Genomic DNA, 16,843 nt, shown 5'->3' with positions numbered 1-16,843 from the left:
AGCCAATGTCCTAACAATGTCTTCTGACCCTGGGAACCATCACCAGTCTACCATCTTACCTGCTGATGTTGGATTCATCTGCCTCTGCATTCACCAGCCTGTGGTCTTCCTGTTCGTTTTCTTGCTTCCTGGTTTGTCAGCCCTCAAAACTACATGTGTCAGGAGAAGATCAGGATTAAAATCTGACCTTTGAATTTGAACAAGACAGAACTTATCCACATCTTTAATTGTGTGAACCGTTTAAAAAATATAAGTTTATCTACACACATATCACTGGTTTTGCTTCTCTAGAGATTCAGCTAAACACAGTTTTGCACTGTAAACCACAGCCTGTCGCAAACTAAGTTCTTAAAATTTAAGTTTTTGTTCACCCAGGGGATGTTGGAAGATTACTTCGGGGGCGGGGAAGCCTAGGTTCTTAGACACAGAGTCACCATGAACCAGCATCAGTTGTCCAAGGATGGTAGCTTGAACCGGTGACAGAGGAAATGAGAGACATTGAATAATTTTCAAGTTTATTACAACTTGGTTATAGTTGGTGCATAATTGAATTATTTTCTCTTTGAAATAATTTTCTACTGTTTATTCTAAAGCCCTAGATATGATCACACAAGAACACAGCACCCCGGAGGACACATTGACCTAGAGACTCTAGGCAGGGGAATGTCTTGAGTCTGCTTATCTTATCGGCCAGTGTGAAACAAATGGTATGGTGTGAGAGGCATCTGACCACCTCTTACAACTTCACAAAAGGGAGGGAAAATTGTTATTCCTACGAGGTGGAGGTCAGACATCCCTCCACAATCCAACTTTTTTACTAATTCTGACACTAACTGTCACTCCCACAATACTCTCTCCTCTCATGCTGGGTTTGATAATTCGTTGCAATGGCCGTACAGAACACACAGACCAGACTCAAAGTTGTGAGAGATGCTAGGAGAGTAACAAGTTACAACTCAAGATGCAGTTCTTTGATCAGGACAGCCTCTACTCAGCTGTGTCCACAGGTGGGCCTCTCTCTGGCCGGACACCCATTGGTCAAGCCTCTTCCTTGCTTGGGTAAGAGGCACTCCACAGTACCAGAAAGTTTTGGCCAAAAGGTGCTCAGCTCTAGCGCCATGGGTTAGCAAATGAACTCCACCAAGTGCCCAAAGAACGTTGCCAGTATGCTTTCTGAAGGCGTTAAGCTGTTTTGCTCCTTCGACCAGGAAGCCCACCTCACAGGCTTCAAGTGGTACATTGCTAACATTTCTGTCTCCAATCACTCTCTTATTCCCCGTGTTTCAACTCTCGCTGTTTCCTGGGTTGAAGGGGTTCTCAGTGAAAGGACCCTGGGTCCTAAAGGACACATTCTACTGACCTCTGCTTTTGGGTGGTCTCGAGATGCCCCTTTGGTTTCTGGGAGGGCTTGTTTTAAGTCTAATGGGATGGCAAAACTGACCAATCCCAGGGTTTCATACTTTTTTTTTTTGCCTGCTCTGCTCCCTTGCCCCCATACACAGGATGCCATTCACCTTATTTATGTTATTAGCTACTATGTAATCCCCATGTGTAATCCCCTATTCATTTGGTGGGAGTTATAGGCTATGATTAGAAAACCATGTTAAGTAATTGACTGCACCACAGTGAGTATATAAGTTCCCTTGGTTGGAGGTGACAGGCAATGTCACATGTGTAGCTGTATGTTTTTGGAGGGAAGTAGGAGTCAGGCCTTGGGAGACTGTCACAAGTACGCTTTGTTTCCTCTTGTTTCCTCTACAAGGGCAGAAAGAGCACTGGTTGAACGTTCATTGCTTTTGAGAATGTTGTAACTGCTCTGATGTTTCCAGGGACTCTCTGTCTCACAAACCAATAGACGGACTCACGGACCACAAAACAGCATGTAGAAAGCAGAGTTTATTTGGAAAGGAAAGAAAAACACCTGACCCAGCAGCAGGTGAAGACTCAGTGAGTTGCTGTTGATTGAATTGTCTAAAGTTGTTTTGGTTTTTTTTTTTATCAGATTTGGGGTAGTTGGCTTTCTCTGCATCTCTGGGTTATAAATGGACCGATCCCAGGACTGGTCCTATTTCTCAGACCCAATCATAAATCAGGTCATGCTCAATCATCGACTGGGTCTGGTCTGGGCATGGACAAGGAAGTATGCATGCAAAGGTCAACAGAGTCTTAAAAGTTTGATGACCTTGAAGTTTAGAATCAGCCTAGGGGTCTTATGTTTGCAGGTTAAGATTTGATTGTCCTAGGCTGTTGAGATCACCCTTCCAGATATTCTGCCACCCCTGATGCTTCCAACCACAGGAATCTTCAGGCTCTCGATCTCCTAACTATCAAGAGTATGGAGAATAGAGTCAAGGAGCCCTAGTGGTACATTCGTTAAGTGCTTAGCAGCTAACCAGGAAGTTGACAGTCTGATTCTGTTAGATGTCTTGGGGGGGGAGGGGGAAGCTATACCTTGGTCCTTGGCTCTGGGAGAGAAAGAATTCACAATAAAGACTGGTTTGTGATCCAAGTGAGTTTACAGAGAATAGAAGTAGTTTCAGGTCCTACAGTAAATGGAGCACAAGCCAGAATCTGCAGCAACACCACAGCCCAGCTGTGCTACATTGTATAGCAGCTGCCGGGAAAAGAGCCCAGAGCAAAACCTCTGGACTTTTCAGGCACCCCATTGGGAGGCATGGTCAACAATAAAGGGTGACCCCATTGGCTGAATCAAATTCACCTGGCTTAGATGGGCCAATCCAGGTGTAACGCCCACCTAGGTATACCACCCCTTCCTGGCCAGAAGCTCAAATCTCTGAGCATGCACAATGGATGCCCCAGTCCCTAGGCTAGTACCTAACAAATCCACCAGTCACTTCATGAGCGAAAGATGTGGCAGTCTGTTTTCATAAAGATGACAGTATTGGAAACTGATGGGCAGTTCTCAGTCCTGCAGGGTCAGTATGAATTGGAATCAATTCCATGAGAGTGAGTTGGGCCCTTCTAAATTCAGAACTGAGAACAAACAGCAGGAGTCAGACAAGTATAGAGCAGAATATCATTCTTATGACTGACAAAAGCTGGACTGGAAGACGTGGCCGAGAGTAAAAAAAACACAACACCCAGTCACTGGACAACCAAAGACTGAAGACCATGATGCACCCAAACTTTCTCAGATGGGAGGTGGTAAAACCTAGTAGTGAACCTTCTCAGAAAGACATGGGTTAGAGAAGTTCCCCTCTTGAGCAAGGGGCAGATGGAGGCTGGAGATGTCCCTTACTCTTTGGCCATACAGAGAGGTGTAGAGAGGGAGTCCCCCTACCCAACCTGTGGAAATAAATTATTTCTTTGAACATGTATCTCAGGGGGCTGTTGTGGAGATTAACGAAAAATACAGTTTAAGAGCCTGAAGGCCTTATCCCTGACTTCATTTGTTCTCAGCTGCTGAGGCCAGACAGGCAGACAGACAAGGGAAGTTGTGGTTCAGAAAGTGCCCGAAGGAAGGGAGTTTCTTGAAGGGGAATTTCTCTTTAACCTTGTTCTCTTCCCTCAGGGAACTTTGATGATCCTCCTGTAAGGAAATGCTGAGTAGAGTGAATGATCTGGCAAGGCTTCTAACACCAACCTCTCTGCCATTGAGTTGATTCCATTCATAGTGACCCTTCAGGACAGAGTAGAATGTCCCCTCTGTGGAGTCCAACACTTTGCTGGAGTAGAAAGCCTCACTGATCTCCCACCGAACAGCTGGTGACATTGTGGTTAGCAGCCCAATGTATAACCAATCCACTATGGCATCAGGGATCCAGAAACCAACCCACTGCAGTCAAGTCAATTCTGAATCACGGGGCCCCTCGAGGACTAAGTAGATCTGCCTACAGAGCAGTTGCTGGGTTTAAAACACTGAGCTTTTGGCAAGCAGGGGAATATTTTAACCACTGTGCCATCAGGGCTTCTTATAAAGAGGCAAAGGATCCCCAAAACTGTATCTTCAGTGACACAACATGATTGTTTTTGCACACAGGATAATTGCCTGGCTTTCATGACTATGTATGCAGTATATTCGGTGTTGTAGAGTGGAGTTTAGGGGGCGTGGGGGAGGGCGGAGTGGGAAAGGGGCTGTGTTGTTCCTGAGTTCTCAAGGTAGATTTCCACTTTATTGTCTACAATTAAGCAATTAGGGATTTCTGGTGGAGATGTCACTGGGAACAAACAGGAACCACCTCAAGGGAAAGTCCTGTCCAATTACTGGACAAGAGCATCCTCATTTCAGGTGACTACACTAAGACAGGAAAGCATGCATATGTTGAATACAGCTCTGACTGCAGCCTGTAAGCAAAGCTATACTTACCACTTGACCTACTTCAGCCAACCCCAGCTCATGGAGCAAGGCAGCTGCAGCAGTATGGACAACCAAGTCCAGGGGAGCAGGAAGCTGTTAGTCCAGTGGTTAGCTTCCTTCTGCTGAGTCATCCCCACTGAGATTCTGAGACATATGGAAAACCCCAGCAGTTGAGATCTTTGACAGGTTTCATTTGAGCAATCTGCCTCACCGAGACTATTCCTCTGGGATTTCCTACTTTTTTTTTTTCTCAAGAGAGAATCTACAAGTGATGAAACTGGCTCCTTAGCCCACAAGTTAAGACATATGGATATATAATCCGTAAAGTGGCTTTTTAATGAAAATTGAGTCTTGTGTCACTAATTAGCAATAAAATAGCTAATATTTAGTGAGCACTTACTATATTCAGGTACTATGTTAATCCTCATATTAGGAAATATATATATTTGTAGCTCATCTTCTCCAGATGAGGAAATGAAGAAAAATTAATAGTTCCATATTCCATAACCATTGTATTTACAATGGTTCCTGCGCAGAGTAAGGGCCCTGCCTTTTAAGTTTCCACAATTTTGTTTTCATGGACTTTGAGAATATAACATCTGGAAAATGGACATCGATATTATAGATGGGGAAACTGAGGCCCAGAGAAGAGCCAAGACTCTACAGTAAGATAATGGATGAGACTCTGCTTTGCTTTTTGTTCTCTAAAGCACCCCTTTCTGACCTTTCCAGAGGAAAATGCTACCCTGAATGCCATTTTCTCCCTTTTTAATTCTCCTTGATTGGTCCCCTTCCTTCTCTTGGTGCTACCATTTTTAGACGAGAAGAAATAAGGATGTGAGGAATGGGGGAAGGTGGGAATAAAGTCCTCATTTATTTAAAAAATCATTTTATTGGGGGCTCCTACAACTCTTATCACAATCCATCCATCCATCCATCCATCCATGGTGTCAAGCACATTTGTGCATTTGTTGCTCTCATCATTCTCAAAACATTTGCTTTCTACTTGAGCCCTTTGTATCAGCTTCTCATTTTTCCCCCTCCCCCCTCCGTGAACCCTTGATAATTTATAAATGATTATTTTTTCCTATCTTACACTGTCCGACGTCTCCCTAAAGTCCTCATTTATTAATGAGGAGCTGGACGATAGCCTAATTGATAGAACCTAGATTTGGGCTGGTTTCCAGCCTCCTGGCTTGGAGCCTCAATTTCCTCATCTAGAAATCTACGCAGTCACCAGAAGTCACCCGGAAGCGTCGTACTCTCTTCACAAAAGGCTGCCCACGCCCCTCACGGAACGGCCGCGGCGCCCTCAACCGGCACGGCGGCCCCGTGCGACGTCTTCCGGCGGTCCCGGCTTCCTTCCCCTCCCCGGGGGTGGCGAGCCTGGATGACGTCAGTGGGCGGGGCGCATGCGCAGCAGCGGCGGGGCCAGCCCAGGGCTGCGGCGAAGGGGCGGAGGGGCTCGCCGCCCGCCCTCGCCGAGCCGCGGTGGCCCCGGGCGATGGTGTAGTCGGGACTGAGGGCCGGCCGCGAGGACACGGGCGCGGGGCCAGGCGGCGGGCGAAGGCTGAGGGCACCTGACGGGCCCGGGGGCACCGGCACCACACTGAAGGGGCGGCGCCGGCCCCCGGCGCCGCCGCGGGAGGCCGCACCCGCCATGGCGGCCCAGGCGGTGCTGGACGAGTTCACAGCGCCCGCCGAGAAAGTGGCGCTGCTGGAGCGGAGCCGCGGTCGCATCGAGGGCCTGTTCGGCGTGAACCTGGCCGTGCTGGGCGCGCTGGGCGCCGAGGAGCCGCTGCCCGCACGCATCTGGCTGCAGCTGCGCGGCGCGCAGGAGGCGGTGTACAGCGCCAAGGTGAGTGCGGCGGCCCCCGCGCCCGTCTCGGCACGCAGCGGGGTCGGGTGGGTCCGGGCGCAGCCCCCAGCGCCCTTGGACCCACGTTCTGTCTGTGGAGCCATGTGACCTTGGACTAGCGGTTTAACTCGGGGGTGGGGAGGTAGGGGGCGGAATCGGCCTCCCTAGCTGTAAAGTGGCCCTGATGGAAGCACTTGCTTCGGGGCTGTTGTGAACATGAGACTAGGTGATGCTTTAAGGCAGAAGGATGCGGTAGATAACTACGCGCTCCTCTCCAACCTCTGCACCTTCGGGGCCACGCTCTCGGTTTCTCCTGCTCGCACACCCCTACAAGGGTTCTGAATCTTTGTGCGATGGCCGTCTCCTTTTGAGAAACTGAGAAAAATCAAACCGTGAGATATTCAGAATGTCCAGTGTTTAAAAGTACCGCCCAAAATTAATCACCGGGACAATCGACGTGTGCAGAATATGTTAATGCAAAATAATTAAGAAGGGTTATTGAATGCGACCCTTTAAAATCCCTACAAAGCTCCTTTTTCTCTTTCTCTTTAAACAGCTGAGGAAACTGAAACCCTTTAAAGAGGTGACTCACCTATTCTTAATCAGCATTGCAGACTTAGACACATTCTTCACCTTCCTGTATCTCACCTTCCCTACACAGCCAAAACAACACACCCGCCCCTCCTCCAAGGTACCCAATTCCTTAAAGCTTTCCAAGCTGGCTGAAGGAAAGAAACAGGATTCACATCTAAAGCCGACCTGTGTGCCTGCCAGCCTTCCCTGAATGGGAGGGGGGCAAATTGAGGAAGCTGATAGGGTTTGTTTACATCCTACTTAAGTTTCCATGTCATTGAAGAATCTGATTAGCTGTGGATCACAACTTTTTTAATTCAAAGCAGGGAGACTTGCTTTAGATTCAAATAGGATGCTGAGTCAAGTTTGCTTTTCAAATCTGTTGTCTTTAGATAGTTGCACTCCCTTCTTTCCTTCCCAGCTACCCAATTTTTTCCACTCCTGGAGTCTAAGCAGTTTGACAGGACTAAAGCCTATTATTTTTGAGTCTCTTGTGCGTGTATTGCCTTTGCTGCAATTAGCACCAGACCCTCATTCTTGGTATATGCCCCTCCTTTCATTGTGTTTATGCATTTCACCCTCCTTTCAAACTACGTTTGACTAATTTTTCCAGAAAAGGTCATTCAGCTCGGGAACCTAACCAAACCTGTTGCCTCTCTCATCTAAACCCCTCCCCTGATGTTCAGAAGAGTCTATACTCCAGCTCTATCAGATTCCTCTAGTTCCCAGTTGTTGCAGCTCTGAATGGTAGGGGAGTGGTGCAGCTGGTCTTTCTGTTGTTGTGTGGTGTGCCGGTTCCCAGTTCTGCTTTTATTCAGGACTCACCCCAAACATGGAAAGCATTTCCTTTGCTCCAGGGAAAAACCCTCCTTTTGTTGGACCTTCCTAACTGCAGTTCTCTGGCCTGCCACACAGTTTAGCTTAAGCTAATTGCTTACTCTTGGTAGTAGGTGTCACTTTGTGATGCAGGTTACTCAAAACCCAACATTTCAGCCCCCCACTCCCACCTCCTCAGACTCATGAGTAAGAGTTGAAGGGCTCTTTGGGCCTTTAAAAAAATCTTTATTAGTTTTGGATTTGTTTTATATTTATTTGAGGAAAAGAGACCATTTATTGGATTTTTTAACTTAAGAACAGACAAGCCACCTTAATTCAACATTTAAATCAGCGGTCCGCAACCTGTGTGTCATGACCCCTTTGGGGGTCGAACGCCTCCTTCACAGGGGTCGCCGGATTCATAACTAGCAAAATTACAGTTATGAAGTAGCAACAAAAATAACTGATTGGGGGTCACCACAACATGATGAACTGCATTAAAGGGTTGCGGTATTAGGACGGTTGAGAACCACTGACTTAAACTAAGTTAAGACGTGGAGGTGGCCGCTTGAGGAAAGGAAGATTGAGAGTAGGGAAAATTTAAAATTATGTATAGTGGGTCAACCATTCTGGGTCACACCCCGTGATTTACTACTTTGCTTCCCTACCTTTGAAATGATAATTGAACCATTTATATTTGCAAATGCTAGCTGAGAGAATGGTGAAACCTAGTTAAGCCTCTTTCAGAAGAGTAGAACTACATTGGGCATTCTAAATGGTAATCTTTGGCAGATCAGCCAATCCCAGGTACCCACCCCCCCCCTACTCCCGTGGTAAAACTGGATGGGTTCAGTGACAAAGCAGAGTTGGTTTCAACCATGATCCTTAAGTTAGTAAGTGAATGCAAACTGTGTTCTTCCCCACCCTTGATAATGCCTTGTTTCTGTGGGTAGTTGCCAGAGTCTTGATAAATTTTTAAAGGCACACTGTAATCAAAGGAAAATTTGTTGGAGGAAGTAACACTTGAAGAGCTACGCCCATAAGACACATGAAATAACTAACACACTAACAAGTGACACGATTCTCCTGTGAGTAAAGCTTGAGGAACCCCACTAGCCGGTCAGTGCATTGGGTCATATTAGTAGGAAGTCGGTGAGGATTTTGAAAGGGGAAAAGTGTGCCTAGAACTATGTTCAGGAGCCCTGGAGGCACAGTGGTTATGCTTAGGGGGTTGCTAACAGCATGGTCAAAAGTTCAGACTCACCATCTACTCTGCAGAAGACAGACTGGACTTTCTGCTCCATTATAGTTTCAGAAACTCATGAGGGCAATTCTACCCCTCATGTCTTTTTTTTTTAAATCATTTTACTGGGGACTCATACAATTCCTATCACAATCCACATATACATCTATTGTGTCAAGCACATATGTACATTTATTGCCATCATCATTCTCACAACATTTGCCTTCTACTTGAGCCCTTAATATCAGCTGCTCATTTTCCCCCTCCCTCCCCCTCCCTCATGAACCCTTCATAATTCATAAATTCTTATTATTTTGTCATATGTTACGCTGTCCGACGTCTTTCCCCCCGTCCTCTTCTCTGCTGTCCATCCCCCAGGGAGGAGGCTATAAGTGGATTCTTGTAATTGGTTTCCTCTTTCCACCCCATATTCCCTCCATCCTCCGGACATCGCCACTCTTATAACACTGGTCCTGAAGGAGTATCTGTCTTGGATTCCCTGTGTTTCCAGTTGCTATCTGTACCAATGTACATCCTCTGGTCTAGTCAGATTTGTAGGGTAGAATTGGGATCATGATAGTGGGGCATGGGGGTGAGGAAGCATTTAAGAACTAGAGGAAAGTTATGTTTCATCGTTGCTACCCTGCACCCTGACTGGCCCATCTCCCCACAACCCTTCAGTAAGGGGGTGTCCAGTTGCCTACCGATGGGCTTTGAGTCTCCACTCTGCACTCACCCACATTTACAATGATAGATTTTTTGTTCTTTGATGTTTGATAACCTGATTCCCTCGACCGCTCGTGGTCACACAGGCTGGTGTCCTTCCATGTAGGCTTTGTTGCTCCTGAGCTAGATGGCCGCTTGTTTATCTTCAAGCCTTTAAGACCCCAGACGCTTTATCTTTTGATAGCTGGGCACCATCAGCTTTCTTCACCACATTTGCTTATGCACACATTTGTCTTCAGTGATCTTATCAGTGAGGGGGGCACCTACTGATATGATATTTAGTTCTTTGATGTCTGATAACCCCTGTCTTTTTTTTTTACCCTGTCTTATAGGGTCACTATTTGGCATTAATTTGATAGCAGTGGTTTGGTTTTTGTTTGCATGTAAAGGATTGTTTGGAGGTGAAATGGTCTTACAGTGGAAGGGATATAGAATTACATTGTTCCAGGTTAGTGTGGGTGAGGTATATTGGCTTCAAGATTTGGCAACTGAATAGATACAGGAAATCTAGGGAGAGGTTTTAAGAACTGTTGGCAGGAAGCACGGTGATTATGTTCAACATGTTTGTTAATGTGATCACCTGGAATAGATGATAAATGCACCTGAGATTTAAAGAAACCATTTGTACCAGGAAGTGTACTAACTGTTGATCCTTGCTCTCAGGGAATCAATAGTAGAAGGGACAGATGTGAAAGCATAGTGTAGTATGTTTTATAATACGATAGGTGGTCCTCTAGGCACACATGTCCAAGGACGCTACGACTCGCTCAGAAGTCAGTTCTGATGTTATGTTGAATCCTTATTTTAGTTTTTATTATTACTGTCTTTTATTATGTGTATATCTATCTATAAATCCAATCTCTGTGGAAATGAACACCAGAGAATAACACCAGTAAATTATTTGTTGCAACATTGAACATAGTACATGTTACTGATAGGATTTAAAAAACAAGCAAACAAAACAAAACCCCCCAGGTAGTTATGTTGTTCATTGCAAATCCAGTTTGTTTTAAGTTGTGAAATTCTTGTCTGTGGCTATGATTTCTTTACAATGTTTTGTTATTAAACCGGCATTAAAAACATAATATATTAACCCATTGGTGTCAAACTGATTCTGACCCTGTAGAACAGAGTAGAACTGCCCCATGGGGTTTCCAAAGCTGTAAAGACTATAGATTTACACTTGCTCCTCTGGAGTGCTTGCTGGGCTAAAACCACTAACCTTTTGTTAAAGTAGTCAAGTGCTTAACCACTGCATCAACAGAACTTTAAATTATAAGTGAGAAAACATACTTTATACATCTCTATTTCTTAGATAATGGATTTAGCTGCAGTGATAGAAGCTTATGCAAATAGAAGTTTAATTTGTCTTTTTTTTTTTTTTCAAAGAAGTCTAAAGATAAGCAGGAGTCCTGGTGTTGATGTGGTTTTTCATTGGGTTGCTAACTGCTTGGTGAGTGGTTCAAAACCGTCAGCTGATATTCCAGAGAAAGATAAACTTTTTACTCCTGTAAAGAATTAGTCTCAGAAACTCACAGGAGCAGTTCTAGCTTGTCTGTCTGTAGAGTTACTATGAGGTCAGCATCAACTAGATGGCAATGAGCTTGATTTTTGAAAGATAAGCAGCAGTCCAAGACTAAGTACTGGTTGGGAGCTGTCAGGGTGAAGGAGTTGCCGTTTTCTTGGCCTTTCCCTCATGATTACAATATGGTTGCTGTAGTCCCAGTCATCAGGTCCCTGTTTCAAGAAGGAAGGAAGGAAGGAAGGAAGGAAGGAAGGAAGGAAGGAAGGAAGGAAGGAAGGAAGGAAGAGGAAATAATGCTTTTCCAGAAAACCCCAGCATATACTGGCTTACCACATGTTGACTGGAACCATGTCATATGGCCACTACTAGGAGCAAAGGGAGCTAGGAATTGTTCCATTCTAATGAGGCACATGGCTGCCCTGAACGCAATTGTGATTCTGTTATTAAAGAAGCAGGACATAATTTTGGTAGATAACAGGCAAATCTGCCACATCAGATGTAAAGTAAGTAAAGTCAAATATTAACTCATTTATGTGATCAGTGTGTTTGGAAAACTGGTTCAAGGAACATTGGGGGAAATGTGCACTTTTTTTTTTTCTTTTAACAATTTATTGGGGCTGATACAATTCTTTTCACAGTTCATACATATACATACATCAATTGTATAAAGCACATCTGTACAGTCTTTGCCCTAATCATTTTCTTTTTTTTCTCCTCTTTTCTTTTTTTACATTTTATTAGGGACTCATACACCTCTTATCACAATCCATACATATACATACATCAATTGTATAAAGCACATCCATAGTGTACTTTAAAAAAAAAAACAATTTATTAGGGGCTCATACAACTCTTATCACAGTCCATACATATACATACATCAATTGTATAAAGCACATCTGTACATTCTTTGCCCTAATCATTTTCTTTTTTTTCTCCTCTTTTCTTTTTTTACATTTTATTAGGGACTCATACACCTCTTATCACAATCCATACATATACATACATCAATTGTATAAAGCACATCCATACATTCCCTGCCCCAGTCATTCTCAAAGCATTTGCTCTCCACTTAAGCCCTTTGCATCAGGTCCTCTTTTTTTTTCCCCTCCCTTCCCTCTCCCCCCTCCCTCATGTGCCCTTGGTAATTTATACATCGTTTTTTTGTCATATCTTGCCCTATCCGGAGTCTCCCTTCCCCCGCTTCCCTGCTGTCCCTCTCCCAGGAAGGAGGTCACATGTGGGTCCTTGTAATCAGTTCCCCCTTTCCAACCCACTCGCCCTCCACTCTCCCAGCATCGTCCCTCACACCCTTGGTCCTGAAGGTATCATCCACCCTGGATTCCCTGTGCCTCCAGCCCTCATATGTACCAGTGTACAACATCTGCCCTATCCAGCCCTGCAAGGTAGAATTCGGATGATGGTAGTTGGGGGGAGGAAACATCCAGGATCTGGGGGAAAGCTGTGTTCTTCATCGATACTACCTCGCACCCTAATTGACCCATCTCCTCTCCTGAACCCCTCTGTGAGGGGATCTCCATTGGCCGACACTTGGACCTTGGGTCTCCACTCTGCACTTCCCTCTTCATTCAATATGGTATATATATATATATACATACATATACACATATACATACACACACACACATATATATATACACATACACACATATATCTTTTTTTTTTTTTTGCATGATGCCTTATACCTGGTCCCTTTGGCATCTCGTGATCGCACTGACCGGTGTGCTTCTTCCATGTGGGCTTTTTTGCTTCTGAGCTAGATGGCCGCTTGTTCACCTTCAAGCCTTTAAGACCCCAGACACTATCTCTTTTGATAGCTGGGCACCATTAGCTTTCTTCACCACATTTGCTTATGCACCCATTTGTCTTCAGTGATCCTATCATGGAGGTGTGCAGTCAATGATATGATTTTTTTGTTCTTTGATGCCTGGTAACTGATCCCTTCAGGACCACTCGATCACACAGGCTGGTGTGTTCTTCCATGTGGACTTTGTTGCTTCTGAGCTAGATGGCCGCTTGTTTATCTTCAAGCCTTTAAGACCCCAGTCACTATCTCTTTTGATAGCCGGGCACCATCAGTTTTTTTCACCACATTTACTTGTTCACCCACTTTGGCTCCAGCCGTTGTGTCGGGAGAGTGAGCATCATAGAGTTCCAATTTAATAAAAGAAAGTATTCGTGCATTGAGGGAGTGTTTGAGTAGAGGCCCAAGGTCCTTCTGCCACCTTAATACTTGACCTATAAATATAGACACATAGATCTATTTCCCCATCCTCCTATATATATTTGCATGTACATGTCTTTGTCTAGACCTTCATAAATGCCCTTTGACTCCTAGCTCTTTCCTCCATCTCCCTTGACTTTCCTCCTACCCTACTACCATGCTTCGTCGCCACCTGGGCTAGAGTATACCTCTTCTCTACGCAACCTTACCCTTGATCATTCCCCACCAGGCCTGCCATTCCCCCCTCTCTACCATTTGGGGTCCCATGTTGTTCACTTGTCCCTGTGTTTGTTAACCCCACTCCCTTACTCCCCTTACCCCCCCACCCAAAGTCCCCCTGGGACTTGTGTACTTGGGATAAGGTTATTGTGTACTTGGGATAAGGTTATTGTTCTATAGGATAATGAAATCAGAACCTTTCTTTGTACCAGAAAAAAGCTTTGAACCATATAGTACATCAAACAGCATCCCTCAGCTAATCATCTGTAAAGGCCAAATAGATATTTTAGACTTTGAAGGCCATACAGTGTCTCTTTCTCATTGTCTTCTTTTTTATAACATTTTTTAAATGTTAGCAATGATTCTTAGCTCAAAGGCTGTACAGAAATAGTTCCGGAGTTGGGTTGCACTGATATGGTAGCCACTACCATATGTGACTATGTAAGTTAAGATTCCATTAAATGCTCAGCCCTTCAATTGCCTTTAAATTGCAGATCGGTTGTCTGTTGCTAGATGCACTGCAGTGGTTTTTGACTCAGCAGTCTTGTGCACAGCAGAACCAAACACCTTCCAGTCCTGCACTTGCGTGTAAGCCCACTGCTGCAGTCTAGCTTGTTGAGAGTCTTTTTTGTTGCTGCCCTTCCACTTTACTCAGCATGATGTCCTACTCCAGGGACTTATTGCTCCTGATAACATGACCAAAGTACATGTATCCAGTGGCTATAAATTTGGACAGTGTAGATATAGATAGAACATGTCTATTGTTGGAGATAGTTTTATTAGACAACAATGCCCTGGAGCATTACATAACCCTTAGGTAGATTTGTTAGTTTTCTAATATGACATTGACAAGACTTGAGTTTTGAATGATTTGCTTATAGTATCCCTTTTGGTGTCTTCCAAGATGATTGATTGCACTTCCGTGTGTATATGGGGCATAGCAATAAGGTAGGACATTTAATCTCGAAAAATATTTTTGGATAGTGATTTTTTTCTTTGAATTTTATTTTACTGAATATACACAGCAAAACATTTGTACATGTAAAATTTAGTGACACTGGTTATATATTTTTTCAAGCGTATTCAAGCTTACACTTATTCTCAACTGATCTTTTAATGTAAACTCACTGCCCCATGAGGATCTTATCTAGTTTTCCTAGTGGCTGTTGTCAATTTGATCCCATTTAGGCAATTTTTAAAAGAGCATAATGCTCAAGGCAGGCATTTTCCCCTTTTACTAGTTAAGTAAAATTTCTGCTTTGGTTTAAGCCTTAAAGATCATAGTTTCAGGGGCTCATTCTCCCTAAATAGCTCCAGAAAACCTAGCGTTCATGAGAATTTGAAATTTTCTTTTTTTTTTTTTTTAACAATTTATTGGGGCTCATACAATTCTTATCACAGTTCATACATATACATACATCAATTGTATAAAGCACATCTGTACAGTCTTTGCCCTAATCATTTTTTTCTCCTCTTTTCTTTTTTTACATTTTATTAGGGACTCATACAACTCTTATCACCATCCATACATATACATACATCAATTGCATAAAGCACATCCATCATTCCCTGCCCCAATCATTCTCAAGGCATTTGCTCTCCACTTAAGCCCTTTGCATCAGGTCCTCTTTTTTTTTTCCCCCTCCCTCCCCGCTCCCCCCTCCCTCATGTGCCCTTGGTAATTTATACATCGTTATTTTGTCATATCTTGCCCTATCTGGAGTCTCCCTTCCCCCCTTCTCTGCTGTCCCTCTCCCAGGGAAGAGGTCACATGTGGATCCTTGTAATCAGTTCCCCCTTTCCAACCCACTCACCCTCCACTCTCCCAGCATCGTCCCTCACACCCTTGGTCCTGAAGGTATCATCCATCCTGGATTCCCTGTACCTCCAGCCCTCATATGTACCAGTGTACAGCCTCTGTCCTATCCAGGCCTGCAAGGTAGAATTCGGATCATGGTAGTTGGGGGGAGGAAGCATCCAGGATCTGGGGGAAAGCTGTGTTTTTCATCGGTACTACCTCGTTCCCTGAGGTAAACAGTGGAGCTGAATGATAGGGAGCTATAGTATAAGGGACCCAAACATAGTGGTTGGTCACACATTGGGCTCCTAACTGCAAGGTCAGCAGTTGGAAACTGTCAGACAGACCCTCCTTGGGAAAAAGACAGGCTTTCTACCCCCATAAAGAGTTACACTTACTTTCCCGATACGATCCCTGAAGGCAAATGGGTGCATAAGCAAATATGGTGAAGAAAACGTGGTGTCCAGCTATCGAAAGACATAGCATGTGGGGTCTTAAAGGCTTGAAGGTGGTAAACAAGTGGCCTTCTAGCTCAGAAGCAACAAAGCCCACATGGAAGAAGCACACCAACCTGTATGATCACGAGGTGTCGAAGGGATCAGGCATCAAGGAACAAAAAAATCGTATCATTGTGAATGAGGGGGAATGTAGATTGGGGGCCCAAAGCCCATCTGTAGACAACTGGACATCCCCTTACAGAAGGAACGCAGGGAACAGACGAACTAATCAGTGTACAGGGTAGCGCTGATGAAACATACAACTTTCCTCTAGTTAGGGGGGCTCACACTTTGTCATCATGCAAGCTACTTATAAAATGATCAAGTCAAAATGATCTACCAACCACAAAAATGCAAAACATTTATTTATTACATTTATCAATAAATGCATTGAGAACTCTTTGTATGTATAATGTATGTTTATGTACCTTGCACAACTGCATAAGTCCATATTGCACAACACAATTAACTATGCACATTTTTTTTGTCATTACCTGATGACTTGCACTGAATGGAATGAGCCAGGGATGCATAGTCCGGACAGTAGTTGCTGACAGCCAGCCTCAAGCACACTTCCAAATGTTCATCAGTCACGGTGGAACGGTACTTGGACTTAATGATCTTTATGTGGGAAAAGGCTGGCTCACATGAATAAGTAGAGCAGAATCATGCAGTCAAGGAGGTAGCACATTTTCTCATGTTTGGGTACTTTCCCTCTGCGAGTAAGTTCCAGAACTCAGAACTGTTTGTGCCCTCTGAACTTTAGCTGAATTTCAGCTTGTAATAGTCAAAATCTCCCATTCTGTATGAAAGTGATATGTTTTTGTCTTCTTACTTGGTCCAGCTCCCCCACTCATTTTAAGAGAAAAAAAACAAGGTCTGAACATTGGCGATAACTTAGCTTGTCAGTTTTGCTGCACTCAGCGCAGTTGTTTGCACATGCGTTTGACATCTAAGATTGCATCTGATTGACTGCTGTGTATCAGTTGGATGACGGATTGATGATAGGCTTAATGTCTTTTTTT

At 44.3% G+C, this 16,843-nt stretch overlaps 1 protein-coding gene across 2 annotated transcripts in view; it reads left to right on the top strand.

Annotated features, from left to right (window-relative positions):
* Nucleotides 1-5,748: 5,748 nt before the first annotated feature.
* The window catches only part of N4BP1 (NEDD4 binding protein 1), a 60,804-nt gene continuing 49,709 nt past the window's right edge, over nt 5,749-16,843 (top strand). Inside the window, exon 1 of one of the 2 annotated variants that reach the window (XM_075537917.1) lies at nt 5,749-6,176. In XM_075537917.1, the coding sequence (XP_075394032.1) occupies nt 5,979-6,176 (198 nt within the window). In that variant the 5' untranslated portion in view covers nt 5,749-5,978. The remainder of the gene's footprint in view (nt 6,177-16,843) is intronic. The other variant, XM_075537919.1, reaches the window with a different exon arrangement.

Source organism: Tenrec ecaudatus, chromosome 18 (genome assembly GCF_050624435.1).
Source record: "Tenrec ecaudatus isolate mTenEca1 chromosome 18, mTenEca1.hap1, whole genome shotgun sequence".
NCBI classification, from domain to species: Eukaryota; Metazoa; Chordata; class Mammalia; order Afrosoricida; family Tenrecidae; genus Tenrec; species Tenrec ecaudatus.
This window is presented reverse-complemented; position numbering and strand designations above follow the sequence as displayed.